The sequence below is a fragment of the Varanus komodoensis genome, unplaced genomic scaffold, assembly GCF_004798865.1.
Source record: "Varanus komodoensis strain SLA01 unplaced genomic scaffold, ASM479886v1 scaffold21, whole genome shotgun sequence".
Classification (NCBI taxonomy): domain Eukaryota; kingdom Metazoa; phylum Chordata; class Lepidosauria; order Squamata; family Varanidae; genus Varanus; species Varanus komodoensis.
This window is the reverse complement of record NW_025335589.1, coordinates 9,841,363-9,856,161: the sequence shown is the minus strand read 5'-3', so window position 1 is coordinate 9,856,161 and position 14,799 is coordinate 9,841,363. Positions and strand designations below refer to the sequence as shown.

The window sequence follows — 14,799 nt, the reverse complement described above, 5'->3', positions numbered from 1 at the left end:
CACATTCACATGCTCTTGGGATGAAAAATCAATATTAGTCTTGAAATAATTTGACATTGAGATTATATCAGACACTTGATTGATTGATTGATTGATTGAAACATGTGTATACCTTCCATCAGCTTAACTGCTCTCTGGACAGTTTACAGCAATATCAATAATCAATAAGAAGTAAAATCACAAAGCTAATACATCAAATAAAAGAGATCAAACTGATAATATACCCGCCAAGCCTAACGCACACAGTGAACTCACAACAAACCCAGCAAACCCCAGCAACTGCAACTAGGTCATTCCAACAACATAGCAGCAGTAAAATATAAAAATATAAGATAAAATATAAGAATAGAAGAGTTTTTTAACTATTAAAATATTGGGTAAATAAAAAGGTTTTTACCTGGCACCAAAAGGAATATAGGTAGGCACCAGGTTTACCTCTTTGGGGAGCTGATTCCATAGCTGAAGTGACACCACCAAGAAGGCCCTTCCAAAGTACCCATCCTCTTTGCTTCCTTTAGAGGGGGCTATCTGAGAAAGATCTCAAATTAGGACCTTAGAACATGGGTAGGCACATACAGAAAGAGGCATTACTTTAGATAACCTGGTCCCAAATCTTGCCAGTATTTGACAGTTATTTGTCATGTTCATATTTTATTTAGCTAGGAAAGACTTGGGTTAGGAAGGTTAAGCAATACCATTTTATTTAAGATCCTCTACATAATTGCAATTGATTATTTGAGGAGTAACTTTTTTCATTAATGAGCATTTTATATATCAATAATTTTGAAAGGTTCTCTCTAGTGGCAGCATCAATCCCATATTTATGGCATAAGAACCACACAAAGGAAGGGTACTGTTTAGGTAGAGAAGGTCTATTCTAGCAGCAGAAGATTTTATAGCTAAAGTAGCATTTTCTACTTGTGAGGCCTAAATGAGAACTTTATTAAAACTCAAAACGTATTTTTCCCAGGCCTTCAGTTATGAAAACCAGCTGAAGGAGGTGCTAGGATCACTATTCTGCCTTCTCCCTATAAGCTGCTTTCTCTGAAATTCATAGGCTGCTTTTGCCTACAAACCCATTGATATGCGTTTCGTATTTTCAAGATTTTTACCACTTGTGTCTAAATCTGAGTCCATTTATCAATACATATTTAACGAAGAAAAAAATTGGGCCTAGTTACGAGACTTAACAAGGGCAAAATACAAGACACATGTCTTGAATATCAGTAGGTTCAACAAATTTTGTGTAGTTCCCATTTTAAAGTTAGCATAGGTGTTCTCAATATTCCACAGTGAGCTTCCAGAGACAGCAAATAAAGTTTTCTCAGGTTAAAACAGAGTGGTGCATAGGCTTCCACTCTGGATTGCAGTCTACTTCACTGCAACCACAGTGAAGCAAACTTCTCCTTGGAACATAGGACCTGCCCTATACCAGGTCCGGCTGTTAGCACAATTTTGTCTGCTGGTGGAGTGCTTCTTCCAGCCCATAAACTACGTTCAGGCCCTTCTCAAGGTGTTTCTTTTGAGGGAGGTGTGGAAGGTGTCAGCAAGGGAGAAGGTCTTCCAGCTGGTTCCCCTCCCAATTCCTTGACAAGACCTGTCTGGCGCCAGTGCTGCTGTCTTTTTGGTGTCAAACGCTCAGGCATTTGGTAGCATATGATGGTGGTTTTGATCAGATCTTGATTTTTTTAATGGCTTGAAATTGCTTTTAGAGAAGTGTTCATCTCTCTCCGTGTTGTCTGATTATATATTTGCATATATCTCATTTTATAATATATTTTGAAAGATGAAATATTTGTAAACTGTCCAGAGAGCTTTGCCTATCAGGTGGCATAGAAATGGAATGATTGAATGAATGAATGCTACAAATCGCAGTGGCCCTCCACAGCTCTTTCTCATCAGCAGCTACCTGATCCCTTTTCAGCTGGAAGTGCCAGGGGCTAAACCTGGCTGGGACCTTCTGGGTGCAAAACATATGTGCTCCCACAGCCCTATGGTCTCTCCTTTATTGAGACAGTGCATATCAAACTATATGGCAGGCACACATTGCAAAGGCATCCGAGGAAAAGCTGTGCTTGTTTCATGGAGGGATAAGGATTCTAAGGCAGGCTGCTCCTTCCCCTTGCAGCAGGCAAAAGGTGGATAGATTGAATACTCACATCTGTAGGCTCCCACTGAACTGCAGTGGATTTGTGATAATAATGGTGCCCTTTGAGGTTTGATTAGAACTGTACTAAGCTATTGATTAGATCAATGGGTACTGAAGTGATTCTGTAGAAAGGACATGTGCATAGTAATTGCAAACTTGCATTAATCTCATTTGGCCAGACTGGGGCACTGTAATCCCAGTGTTGTTGTTTTTCACTAGATCTGAAAAGGGCTTATGTATTATAGGCAGCATGAATCTTTTTAACACAAAATGTAACCACATGAAAGCATTCTTTGTATTCAAAGTTCTCCAAAAATGCTAAAATTGAGTACAAAAGGAAAAGGGTGTCAGCTCATGTGGAACTTTTCCTGGAAAAAAATAATTTTACAAACAATTGTAGGATGTGACATAACTTGTATTTGCTAATGTCCCATCATTTTGGAAAGATTTAAGTGTACGTTAACAGGAAAAAAATTAAGTTTAGGTAATATCACAGCGATAGAATAACTGTTGGTCTCTAAAAGCTTGGTCAGCAGATGATTCAATGAATCATAATTCTGGGCCAACCAAGGCATGATGAAAGGTATTTGCTGGGCTGTATCTTCTTTTTCACTGGGCTTTATACCTAACTTTATTTTAGTCACAGATGATTATTTTGGGGCAGATTCCCACAGAAGTATGCACATGAACACATTGAGTGCATTACTATGACGAAACGACCCTTCATGGATGACTAGCAATGCTGGCTTGTTGTGACATGTGAACTTGACACCACAAACCTTCCTTCAAGGTGGCTTGTTTGTGAGCAACAGGGCTCTCTGATAACCCATGGATTGTTTTAGGAGTTGTTGGACACACCTAGGTGGAAAACCCCATTATAGGTTCTGGGAACCTAGCATACTCCATCCTAGTGTCAGTTCCTACCATGCTGCTTGCTTGGAAATGGTGATTAATTTTCATTCATCATTTGCATAAGTCCAGTCCAGGGAGCTCATGTCATGGCTTGAGATGACTGTTAGAGCAGCCCCTCTTCCATCTTCTCTGGGGCTACTCAGGACCTGTGTGCCCTGATGGGAGAGAGAAAAAGAGAAGCCCAGACCAGGAAGCTCTTGCCATCAGTCCCTGAAGATTACTTCACTTGGCCTGAGAGAGGAGTGAGATTCTCTGCTTATTTGGGATGGTCCTGACTCCTTTTAGTGTCCTGAAAGTTTTCTACTCTTTCACAAGTCTGTAGGTGCTTGGAAAAGCAGAAAAGTATGAGCTATCCCTTCTATAGGACAGCCATCCATTAAAACTCAGACTTTGTTTCAAAACAGGTTTTTTTTAACAGGACTAATCAATGTTGTTTCATAATGGCATTTACTTACATATAAAACCCCCTTTAAAACATGATTAGACCTGTCAGGAACATGATTTAAATGAAAGTCTGAGTTTTTACAGCTGCCAACTCTTTGTGCCCACTTAACTGGATTGGTTTGCCCTTCCCATCTTCTTCAGTAGCTTGAGCCTTGGGAAAGGGTGGAAGAGAATTAGGTCCAAAATAGAAAAGGATCTGATCCTGAAGGGGCTGACCTACTCACCACCCTCTTTTGGGAGGTAAGATCACATGTGGCTTTGCTTCCTTTTGACAGTTTTACTTTTGAATGCTCCTGGGGGAAAGCAATATCAAAAATGAAACTGCAGCACCTCTGGGTTGCTGTCACTTTTAGACACTGGCCAGGTGAGGCTGCCCAGTTACGACTGCTTCCCAGAGGCTGTCTCTGGCTATTTCCTTGATCTCTGAAAAAAGGCCATTGTGAGTGAAAAAGGACTTGCAATCATGATTATGTTATGTTATCTTAGTCACGATGTCATGCCTGAGCCATCACGACCCCATGGACGACATTCCTCCAGGCTGTCCTGTCCTCCACCATCCCTCAGAGTCCACTTAAGCTCACACCAACTGCTTCAGTGACTCCATCTAACCACCTCATTCTCTGGCACCCCCTTCTTCTTTTCCCGTCAATTGTTCCCAGCATTAGGCTCTTCTCCAGTGAGTCCTTCCTTCTCATCAGGTGGCCAAAGTATTTGAGTTTCATCTTCAGGATCTGGCCTTCTACAGAGCAGTCAGGGTTGATCTCCTCTAAGACTGACTGGTTTGATCTCTTTGCAGTCCAAGGGACTCGCAGGAGTCTTCTCCAGCACCACAGTTCAAAGGCCTTAATTCTTCAGCGCTCAGCCTTCCTTATGGTCCACCTTTCACAGCCATACATTGTAATCATGGTGGGGGGCACCAAATCGGTGACTCCACCATATGCTTTGGTATCAGTAAGGTAACTGGTGCTGAAGGTAGCCTCGACAAGCTTGGCAAGAGGTTTTTGTTTCTCTTTTTTGTGCTAACCTCAACAAGAGGGGTTTTTTGCCCCTGAACCCATGATTGGGTTAGCTGTCTGGGTTCTGATAGCACAACCTGACCTTCCAACAAAATTGTACAAGAACAATGCCACACCTGAATATTTTATTTTAAGGCAGGAGGCTGACTAAATTGACCTTCTGGTTCTATGCAGCTACAAACGCTAAAAGATACAACAACTGAAGATACTTTTTGTCCTTCTCCATAGTATAGGACTAAATCCATTTCAGCTAATAGTAGAAGTTATTTTGCTGTATAACACATTATGAAAGTGATGCCATACTTTCCTCAGGAGAGCACTGAGACCACAAGAAATGTGGGAACAATTTGGATTGGAGCAATAAAGGGCAGAAATAAGAAACAAGATTCCCACTATGTACAGAAAGCATATAGCTGTAGAAAGGAAGAAACAGCTGCTAAACCTCGAAAGCAACTTTTTGTCCTACAACACTCAGGTGTGGTATTGAACCTGCACAACAATAAGGCAATATGGAATGCCATAGGAACTATGTTGGCCCAGGTCCCTAAGCTCTAAGTAAGGTGTATGAATAAAGATCAGGAACTTGACAGTCTCAAATAGTGAGCCACATATCCCTCAGGTACCAGGCAGTTGCTGCATGATGGGTAAACTGATTCTAGACTGGGCATTTAGACTGTTATTGGTTCCTCTGTTGTAGGCAATCCAAATATGTACAGTGCACAGTTGCGAAATTTCTTAGGAAGCTACTTTATAATGAGTCTGGCCATTGGTTCATGTAGATCAGTCTTCTTCAGTGCGTACTTTCCAGATAATTCGGACTGCAACTCCCCTATATTGTCTGCTGTGTGACCCTGCAGCAACTCTTTATGGTCTTACGCAGAGGTCATTCACAGAATGTGCTACCTGTATAAATGCTTCTACAGAGCTACAGTCTCTGTCCAATAAAAGAGGAATTAGAGTTGTACAGATCCCCCATTTATGTTAAATTTGTCAGGGGGCAAGTAGGTAAGTATAGTCCTTATTGGGTACTTGACCAAGTCTCTGACAACTGAGATATGTTGGTTTTTGAGTCTTACTGATCTTGCAATGCCATCTCTGACTTGTGTGATCATGTCACAGCATTTAGCTTTTGGTTACGTTCCTGCAAGCTACAACAGCATCAGGAATTCTGTCTGGGCAGCAGAGATTTTTTTCTGCTTTTCAGTAGACCAATAAACAACACAAGTGTCCTTTAATACATGGATAATCAAAAGTGATTTCTGATCTGCATAATGATCCAAGAAAAAGACACATTAGATTCACGCATGTCCTTGGACTGGTCTGAAGAATCTCTCTAGACTTTCACATTCAGGTTTGTGTTATCTTTACATTCATCCCTAAAGCCAGAACGAATTCTTAAAAATCAAATAATATGTAAGGCTTTCTATACAAGTAATAATTCAGTTTCTGTCAACTTTGAACCAAAACTTTCCCCAGGAAACAGTGAAACACTGCAAAAATGAATAATATTGGAGTTGATACACTTATAATTTTTGAACTCCCTTATGTATTTTAAGGAATCAATTCCCTACTTCAGTATGAAATTTTGCCTGGACCTGGATATGAGACTTTTCAAATAAATTCAGATACTGGAGAGATTACAACAGTCATCTCTCTTGACAGGGAGACTCAAGAGATCTTCACTATTAAAGGTAAAATAGTTGAGATGTTATATAAAGAATTTGGTGCAACATGGGCATCTGTCTATTTTTAAAAATACTTTATATTGCTTTTAAAACAAAGCTTCAATGAACGCCTGCATGGAAAAAGTTGCCTGTAACCTATTTCCCAATCTATTTTCTTGCCTAATTCTGTATTTTAATACAATGTGTGAACAGAATCTCAGTTGTCCTTTGAAATTTGCATTGCTCTGAATTTTGTAGTGTAAAATTAAAAAATGTGGCTCATAAGGGCAACTGTGCACGGAAATGTATATATTGCTGAACAGAAAGTTCAGAGGCATTATACTATGAAAACTGCTTCCAGAATTGTGAACATTAGACAAAATTGTTCACCAAATGTGTGTATTTGGATAAATACGCACAAACACCTCTACATTTTCAAGCAGTTAAAAACAAACTTTGGGATGAACCAAATTTAAGATTGGAAAAAAAGATAAATGTAGAGAAATTGAAGTTTAGAATTGTTCATTCCCAATGCAATGAAAGAAAAGCAAGATAGAGTGACTAGAAGCATAAATCTGGACAGTATAGGAAATGTGCTATATATAGTTTACTGCTCTGACATAGTTGTTAGGCAATTTAAGTACCTTTGCTATTATAAATTAGCTATCAAATGTGCTTCCTTACCCAGTACTGGCTCGAGACAGTGGAAATCCCATTTTATCCAGTACTACAACAGTTGTCTTCAGAGTACTGGATGAAAATGATCATGCTCCCAAGTTCCTTCTCCCTGTTTCTGAGATCCAAATCATGGAGAATCAAGAGCTTTCAACAATATTAACTGTACTGGCTAAGGACGAAGATGCTGCCGAGAATGGAACTGTGCAATATCGAATAATTGGTAAAGTAAAATGTTCTATAATGTCATTTTAAAAAATAGCCAAGATTGCAGGTTTAGCATTTGCTGATTTTATTTAATCGAGTTTTTCATTTATTTTATTATTGAAATTCTTTTGCTCATTGAACTGGACCTGCTATGGCATCACCACCACCACCACCATTGTACGTATATGCTACCTTATATCCTCTTGTGAGGATCCCAAGTTGGCTTATGTAGTTCCATTTGTCCCTACAACACCAACCCAGTGAGGTGAAATAGGCTGAGAGTCTGTGACTGGTACATAGTCACCCAGTGAGCTTCATGGTCAAGCAGGGACTGCAACCTGGATTTCCTGGGTCCGTAGACCGGCACTCTGACCCCTGCACCACACTGGCTCTTTCTTTATATGAGTAAACCATGATGTCCAACACTTTATATGGTCATACTCCAGGATAATTTATTTGGGATTTGAGCTCTCCCTTGTGGTTTCTGCCTTCACAAACCTTTTGTTTTAGAAACCAGCACCCAGAGGCAGAATGCATGCTTTGCATGCAGTAGGTCCAATCCCTGGCATTTCCACACAAAAGAATTAGGCACCAGATGACATGAAAGTCCTTGACCTGAGATGCCCGGGAACTGGCAACACTCAGAGAAGACAATACTGAGCTAAATGGAGAAATTGTCTGATAAGGGCAGCTTTCTCTGTTCCTTGACAACATTCTTATTTTTCACTCGTTAGGCTTCCTTGTTCTTATTTATTTTCCAATTCTCATAGATAATTTTGTAGAAGGGAACAAAACAAATTGTTAGACCTTTTTGTAGATTCTTGTGTAATTTAAGCTGGAGAGGGAAGGAAAAATACCTTGCCCAGGAGCACTAGATTTTACCAGATCGATGTTGTAAGCCGCCCCGAGGCCTTGGCAAGGGGCGGCATAGAAATGTTTTAATAAATAAAATAAAATAAATAAATTTGGAGTGGATAATGAATGGACATCCATCTGGCAGAATAGGTGCTTTATAAGTTGATATGATGCTGATCCACTGACTCAGTGAATTCATTTCAACCCACAAATTTAAATGACGTGCAAATTTTAATTCTCATAAAATTTGGGAAAACATACATGTGGCCCCTGAGTACAGAAAAAATTCTGTCTAATAGATTGTGTTGCACAGTTATCAGAATTAGAAAGCAAGGATGGGCAGCCTTGGTAATGTGTGGCCCTTGACTTGACTTGAGTCTAGTTTCAGAAGCCCCTTGCAAGCGCTTCACATTTCTGGACAGAATGCTCTGCTGCTGCTACTGCAGCAGCCTATGCTGCAGGGAGGAAGCATGGGAAAGAGGTAGAAAATAGAGTGTCAGGAAAAAAGGAAAGAAAAGGAAAAGAGTGGCTCACCCAGCTTTGATTATGGACCTATCCATCACTGACATGCTGCCAGTAACAGATTGTAACACTCAACAGAAAAGGTATTGGAAATGGCATGCTGATTTTTAAAAATGTCTGCTTGATTTTAAAGGTGGGAACATTGGAGGATGCTTTGCACTGCACAAAACTTCAGGAGACCTCTTCACTACTTGCAGTTTAGACAGAGAGATTATCAGCAACTTAACCTTGGCTATTGAGTGCTTTGACCTGGGCCATCCACCAAAAAGTTCTGTGACCAAACTGCACGTTACAGTCCTGGATGAAAATGACAACAGTCCCTTGTTTGCAAGGAGCCACTATCAAGCATCTGTAAGAGAAGATGCTACACAAGGGTCAGCTGTTCTTGATCTGTTTGCTGTGGATGCTGATGAAGATGTAAATGGAAAGGTCACGTATGCTCTCATTGATGACACCCTTGGGGCTTTTGTGATTAATAGAATTACTGGTGCTATAACTACTTCTAAACCACTGGACCGGGAGAAGAAATCCCAATATGCATTTAAAGCTATGGCAACAGACTCTAGCAACCTGGGACCAAGAAGCACTACTGTTCCTGTAGTGGTGCATATTGAGGATGTCAATGACAACAGTCCTTTTTTCCTACAGAATCCTGTCATAGCTTATGTATCCTCTGAAACACGTATAAATCAGACAATTACTACTGTGAGAGCCAGTGATATAGATCTAGGACTAAACGGAGCTGTACATTTTAGGTTTATGACTCCGGAAACCATGTTTGAGATGGACCCAAACACAGGCGAAATCTTCCTCCAAGAAGCTGTGCCTCATGAAGGTTTCGTTACTCACCTGCTGATAGCAGCTTCTGATCAAGGGGTGCCTGCTAGAACAGCCACTGCTCTGATGGCCATCAGTTCTGAAGCACAAGCAGATACAATTTCATTTAGCCGCATTCATTATGAGGCAGCTGTTCCCGAGAACAGTGCAATGGGTGAGTCCCTAGTCATAAGTTGTGTTTCACTTCTGCAGCTTAGTGCCATCTGGACTATCACAAGGCACAAAGGGCTTCTTTCAGAAAAGAAGCTACATTTTGGTGGTTTGAACCTGAGTTTCTTTTGTAAATAGCTGTTTTCCCCTACAGATTGATTATTATTTATGTACCTCCTTATTTTATAAAAGGCAATCAAGTTGGTGTACTATAATTTAAAACTTTATTTAGTCTGTTCTTGAATGCCATATTTCTTCATTTTCAGTGGCATAGTCTGCCATTTGGTCAACTTTCCTCTTGGAATCATAAAATATTAGAGTTGGTGGTGGCCCATAAATTCACTGAGTTCATCCCATTGCTCAATGCATGCCTTTAAGTTAAAGCTTCCCTAGCAGATGGCTGTCCAGCTGCATCTTAGATGGCTTTGATTAGCCAAGTAATATCTGAAGTCAGAAAGGTTGTTTTGTGTTTTCCTGAATTTCCCAGAACAAATCCAGATTCAAAATCCAGATTGAATCACATTTGTGTTTGCTGTTCAACTGCATCTCTGAGCATATATCTCAAATCAGTAGCTTTTACAATAGTGAGTATTTCTTGTGGATGCATAGTCTTAGATTTGTAGATGTTCCATATATCATAGATGTTCCAAGGCTTCCTGCTCAGTATAAATAAAACAAGACATAAAAATAGAAGGGCAAAGTAATTCTAACTACCATATCCACTAGTTGGTGGGCTTAGGATAAGATGGACAAGTGACTGTACTGGCTGAAAGAACTGCTGCTAGCAGAGGGAGGTGTCTGAGGCAGTGGCCCAGTTACTCCATGGAGAACATGAGTGCAAATCCTTTGACAGCTGTATTTCTGCTGGCACCATAATGGGGATTACAAGACAGGGAGAGGAGAGAGGTAACTTTGGATTTGCTGGTCCCAGTCCACTATAAGAGCCTGGTTTCAGTGGGTGGCATTTAAAAGATGCAATTTGTTGCATTTTGGAAAATTATTTGCATTTTATGATGGACAACACATCTACACAGCTTTAATTGGAACTAATTCCAGGTCATTTAGATAATGAGCTGCAATCAGTGAAAGCCCTTTTCGTAATTTCTAAATTATGCAAATGCAAGGCATGCCCCCTATTAAAGACAATCAGTTTGATATGTGTGTGTCAGGGCAGTACTTGCGCATCATGCGTTATGCATGTCTGAACCAACAGATTTTTCACGACAGCATTTTGAATCAAGGTGCCATTAATCATGTTTTTTGTTTCTTATTTTTTGTTCCATCGCAGGTTTCTGGCATATTAACGTGTGTGTATGTGTGATAACACTGTTTGGTGCTTGCGCAAATTCAATGCTGCCAATATTTGCTCAAAAATGGTGGCATTCTTTGGTAGATATGCATACAATTATTAGAATTCATTGAGTTAATCTGATATTGAAACAATCTGTTACAAATAAGTCCTTGTAAGGGGTGTACTTTGACATTATGGAAATGCCCTAAGGGGTTGTGGTAAGAGAATAGAAACAGCCTGCTGCTAAATAGTAATAAACATCAATAAGGATAAATTTGGGTAGTTTTGATTAAAGCAAGCTAAGGAAAACTTCAGGGTAAACCACAATGGAAATGTGGGGACCTGTCTGTTTTATCATGAAAAAGATGCCACTGGAGAGTAAATTTGCACAGGAGAAGATCTATAGCGGTGTTACCCAATCTGGTGCTGCCAGATGTGTTGAATGTATTTTATTTTAATTGTTATTTTAAACAATTTTTGTACACTGCCCTGTGATTTAGTAATGAAGACTGGTTTATGAGCCTTTCAAATAAACAGAGTACAGTCCTATCCCCCACAGCATGGACATTGGGCATGCTGGTTGTAGATGATGCCAAATGTAGTCCAGGGGGTGCTAGGTTGGGGAAGGTTGATTTCTAGGTTCTTATGAATAACTTTCTAGTCTTTTCCTCTGTTTAACTTAGTGCCACCATTAATACAGGCACCTAAGTGAAGGAATTCAGTGTTTTAATGGAGGGGTATTTGAGTTGGATAAGGGGACAATGGAATCAACATTGAAGAGGCAGAGGAATAACAAAATTATGGGGAGATAGAGGGAGGAAAAGAAAGAGGTAGGAGGAGCCAAGAGCAGAGGTAGGAGGCGGAAGAAGGGGGCAGAGGCACAGAGAACCTGGAGAGGGGCTGTGGAAGGAGACAGGGAACTGGCCTGTAGCTCTTGTAAGAAAAGCAAAACCTTAGCATGACATGAAGACAGAGTTCCCCCTTCTCCAGGGGCACCTCAAGTGCTACCTTCCATGGTGGAAGAATTACTTTGGTCCTGAACCAACAGCCCACTCAGCCACATTCACAGATAACATGTGCAACCCAGGGACACATTGCAAAATGTATTGTGAGGAAGGGCCCCTTCTAAATGGTATAATGCTTAAAAGGTACATGACCATGCCTGGCTGAATCTGGCAGAGGTACATGACACCTATTGTTCTTTACGCAGATTGCAATGTACACAGCATTTATAGCATACACATGATAGCAAGGAGGTACATTGTTATCCTGCTTCAGCACATTCAGTGAGCATCATTGGTACACGAGCATAGGTCGTTTGGTCTGAACACATCTTGCGTGTGATCATGGGAGATGGTTGCAAGGAAATCATTGCAGCAACTCTGACAAGTGATCAGAGCAGCAGCACCCATGTTCAGTTTCTGGTTTTGCCCACCTGTCGATTCTGTCAGTTGTACTTCTGTACTCATTTAAATCATTCATGAGTCTCCTTTCTGCTTTTCCATAAACACCAGAGCCCTTGCAATAGCGTCATTCATAGTTTCTACATCCACGTCTGCAATGATGTTATTGCTTATGTGGCTAGCCTAGAAGCAAATAGCAAGGCACTTAACACTAGCTGCAAGCCAAGCTACAAGGTCCTATCCTAAATGTAAGTCTGTTTGTATTTACAGAATGTTTCCTGTAATATAATAAAATCTCATTTGGAAAAGGTCAATGTACAGTAACCTAAATCCATCACAACTGATTAAGATCATTTGTCATGTTACAAAATTGGTTTCACAACTGACTAAAATTCTGAAAGCTTTAATCTTGATAAATCCTGATGAAATCTTAACGAAAACCTATCTTGGTAAATGTTTTTTAAACTCAGTCACAGTTAAACGTGATGTGTTTAGTTAGGATAATGTCTCATGCTTTGTTTATTCTTCCCACTTATACTGCGAACAGAATGATTGTTTATTTCATGCCTTTTCTATGAAAGATCACTTTTCTTCTGGATTTAGAAATCTCTGTGAATGGTATACTTCTTTTGATGTTAATAACAAACTGTGCATATCTCTGTGAAACATCTCAAAGTTAATTCTCACCACACTGGAAAAGTGTAACCCAGTGGAATTTAACTTTTTCTCTTTGAACAATTTGAATGCGCCTTTCAACTGAAGTGCCCTATCACAAGTTGCCTTTGAAATGCCTTATTTTAAAAAACCGTTTGCCATTTAGGGTGGGATCTGCTGTTTGAGAGATACAGGCCCTTCTTGGATCTAGTTTTGCTGTTGCAAACTTCCTTTATTTTCCTTTTAACAGTAGGAATGTAAAAAAAAAAAATTCCTCTTCTAATGGAAAGTTTATTTTGTGAGGGGGGGTTGTTTTTGTTTTTAGTATGGTTGCCTAAATTCTTTTTATCCAATTTTCCCTTTGAATTTAGGGATTTCAGGATGAGCATCAATGGCTTAGGGAATCTTTCATTCTTCCATTTAATTTCTAGACTTGTAATGACCACTCCACAGTTTGTTACCACTTTCATTTCCTTCTGTTCATCTTTTGCCGTCTGCCTTTCTGATTCAAATACTTGTACACTGACAAAAGACAGGACATGCTTATTTGGAAATACTTAAAGAAATATTTATCTGATAATTTGCTTCTGCAATCATGTAATATGGAGAAATTAAATCAGATGCATGGAAAGTAGAGCAGGCTGATGGTATAGGAGAATGAGCTCACGAGTTCTATTGATTTTGTTTTTAACATCTTTATTCTTTTATTCACTGCCCCAACATTTTCATGCTGGAATAGACAACTATATAAATCTTGTAAATAAATAAACACAAGGAGAGCAAAACCAGGGATATCCACCTGTATCTTATCTTTCTAAAAATTACTGCAATGGTGCTCCTGTCTGAGCTTTAATGTATTTACTTCTTGGAATTAATGAATTCAAACACCGTTTGTTACTCTCCTCTTTTCCAGTTTCTAGCTAGTTTGTATTTGGCAAAATACAGACTGCTAATGTTCAGGAATTAGCCTGTTCAGGTTGATTAGGCTGACGAGTATCATAGAGGTGAGAATAACTCCCGTTCATATTATATCATAAGAATTTCTTATGATATGGGAATTATAGATTGTATAAGAGAGCCTTTCTTGCTAATGGGGTGGGATAGAAATGAAATAAATAAAGGAATAAATATCGCCATATAAGCAATGTGAAATGTTTTTGAGATAGGAAGTTGATGGCTAAGTTCAACTTCTCATGGAATAAATTAAGAACTGGATAAATTAACACATACCCAAGTTTTAATCACTGGAAAATCTTTTTGTTTTTGTAGGAACCCTTGTTTTCACTGTAGCTGCACATGATCGTAGTTTGATGGGAAAGAATTTAAAGTACAGAATTATAAGTGAACATGAAGATGTTTTCTACATCCATCCTATAATGGGTAAACCAGCCTATTTATATATACCTGTTCTAAAACCATATGAAGCTTTAGTGAAAATATTTTCCACATTGAAATTGTGATTGTTTTTGTATAAACATTATCTCAATGGTTAGTGTTAGTTTATTTAGAAGCTGCCAGTAGAAGCAGACTTTTGGCCTTTAAACTTAACAAAGAAGTGTTGGTAAAACCAAACTTTCTTGTGATTGCTTTTCTACAAAAAGAGCCTGCTGATTTAGGGATTAATTCATCCTTCTTTGATGATATTCGTGATGGAATGAGATTAATAAAAATGTTTTTTCAGTCTAGGTGAGAAAAAGCAAAGTAAGGTTTGGCTTTTACTTTACCATACAAATGATGTACTTAATACCATTGTTAGTCTTTGTGTGTCAACCCTTCTGTTCTCAAGGTGAAAACTCATCAAAGTCTACCCAGGAGGTCCTGTGAAAAATGCTAAATATAGTAGAGCAAAAGCCTTTGGAATCTATATGCAGAGAATTCAAATTGTTTGCTCAAGTTCATAAAGGAGCAAATGCTTGCTTGCTTTCTTTACATAGTTAGTTCAATGTGAGCTGCAAACCTCTCTCTCTCTCTCTCTCTCTCTCTCTCTCTCTCTCTCTGTGTGTGTGTGTGTGTGTGTGTG

At 39.4% G+C, this 14,799-nt stretch overlaps 1 protein-coding gene across 1 annotated transcript in view; it reads left to right on the top strand.

Annotated features, from left to right (window-relative positions):
* DCHS2 (dachsous cadherin-related 2) overlaps positions 1 to 14,799 on the top strand; it is a 108,584-nt gene that overhangs the window by 74,624 nt on the left and 19,161 nt on the right. The window contains exons 11-14 of the mRNA XM_044430672.1: positions 6,078 to 6,212; positions 6,874 to 7,083; positions 8,578 to 9,435; positions 14,049 to 14,159. Coding sequence (XP_044286607.1) covers positions 6,078 to 6,212; positions 6,874 to 7,083; positions 8,578 to 9,435; positions 14,049 to 14,159 — 1,314 coding nt within the window. The remainder of the gene's footprint in view (positions 1 to 6,077; positions 6,213 to 6,873; positions 7,084 to 8,577; positions 9,436 to 14,048; positions 14,160 to 14,799) is intronic.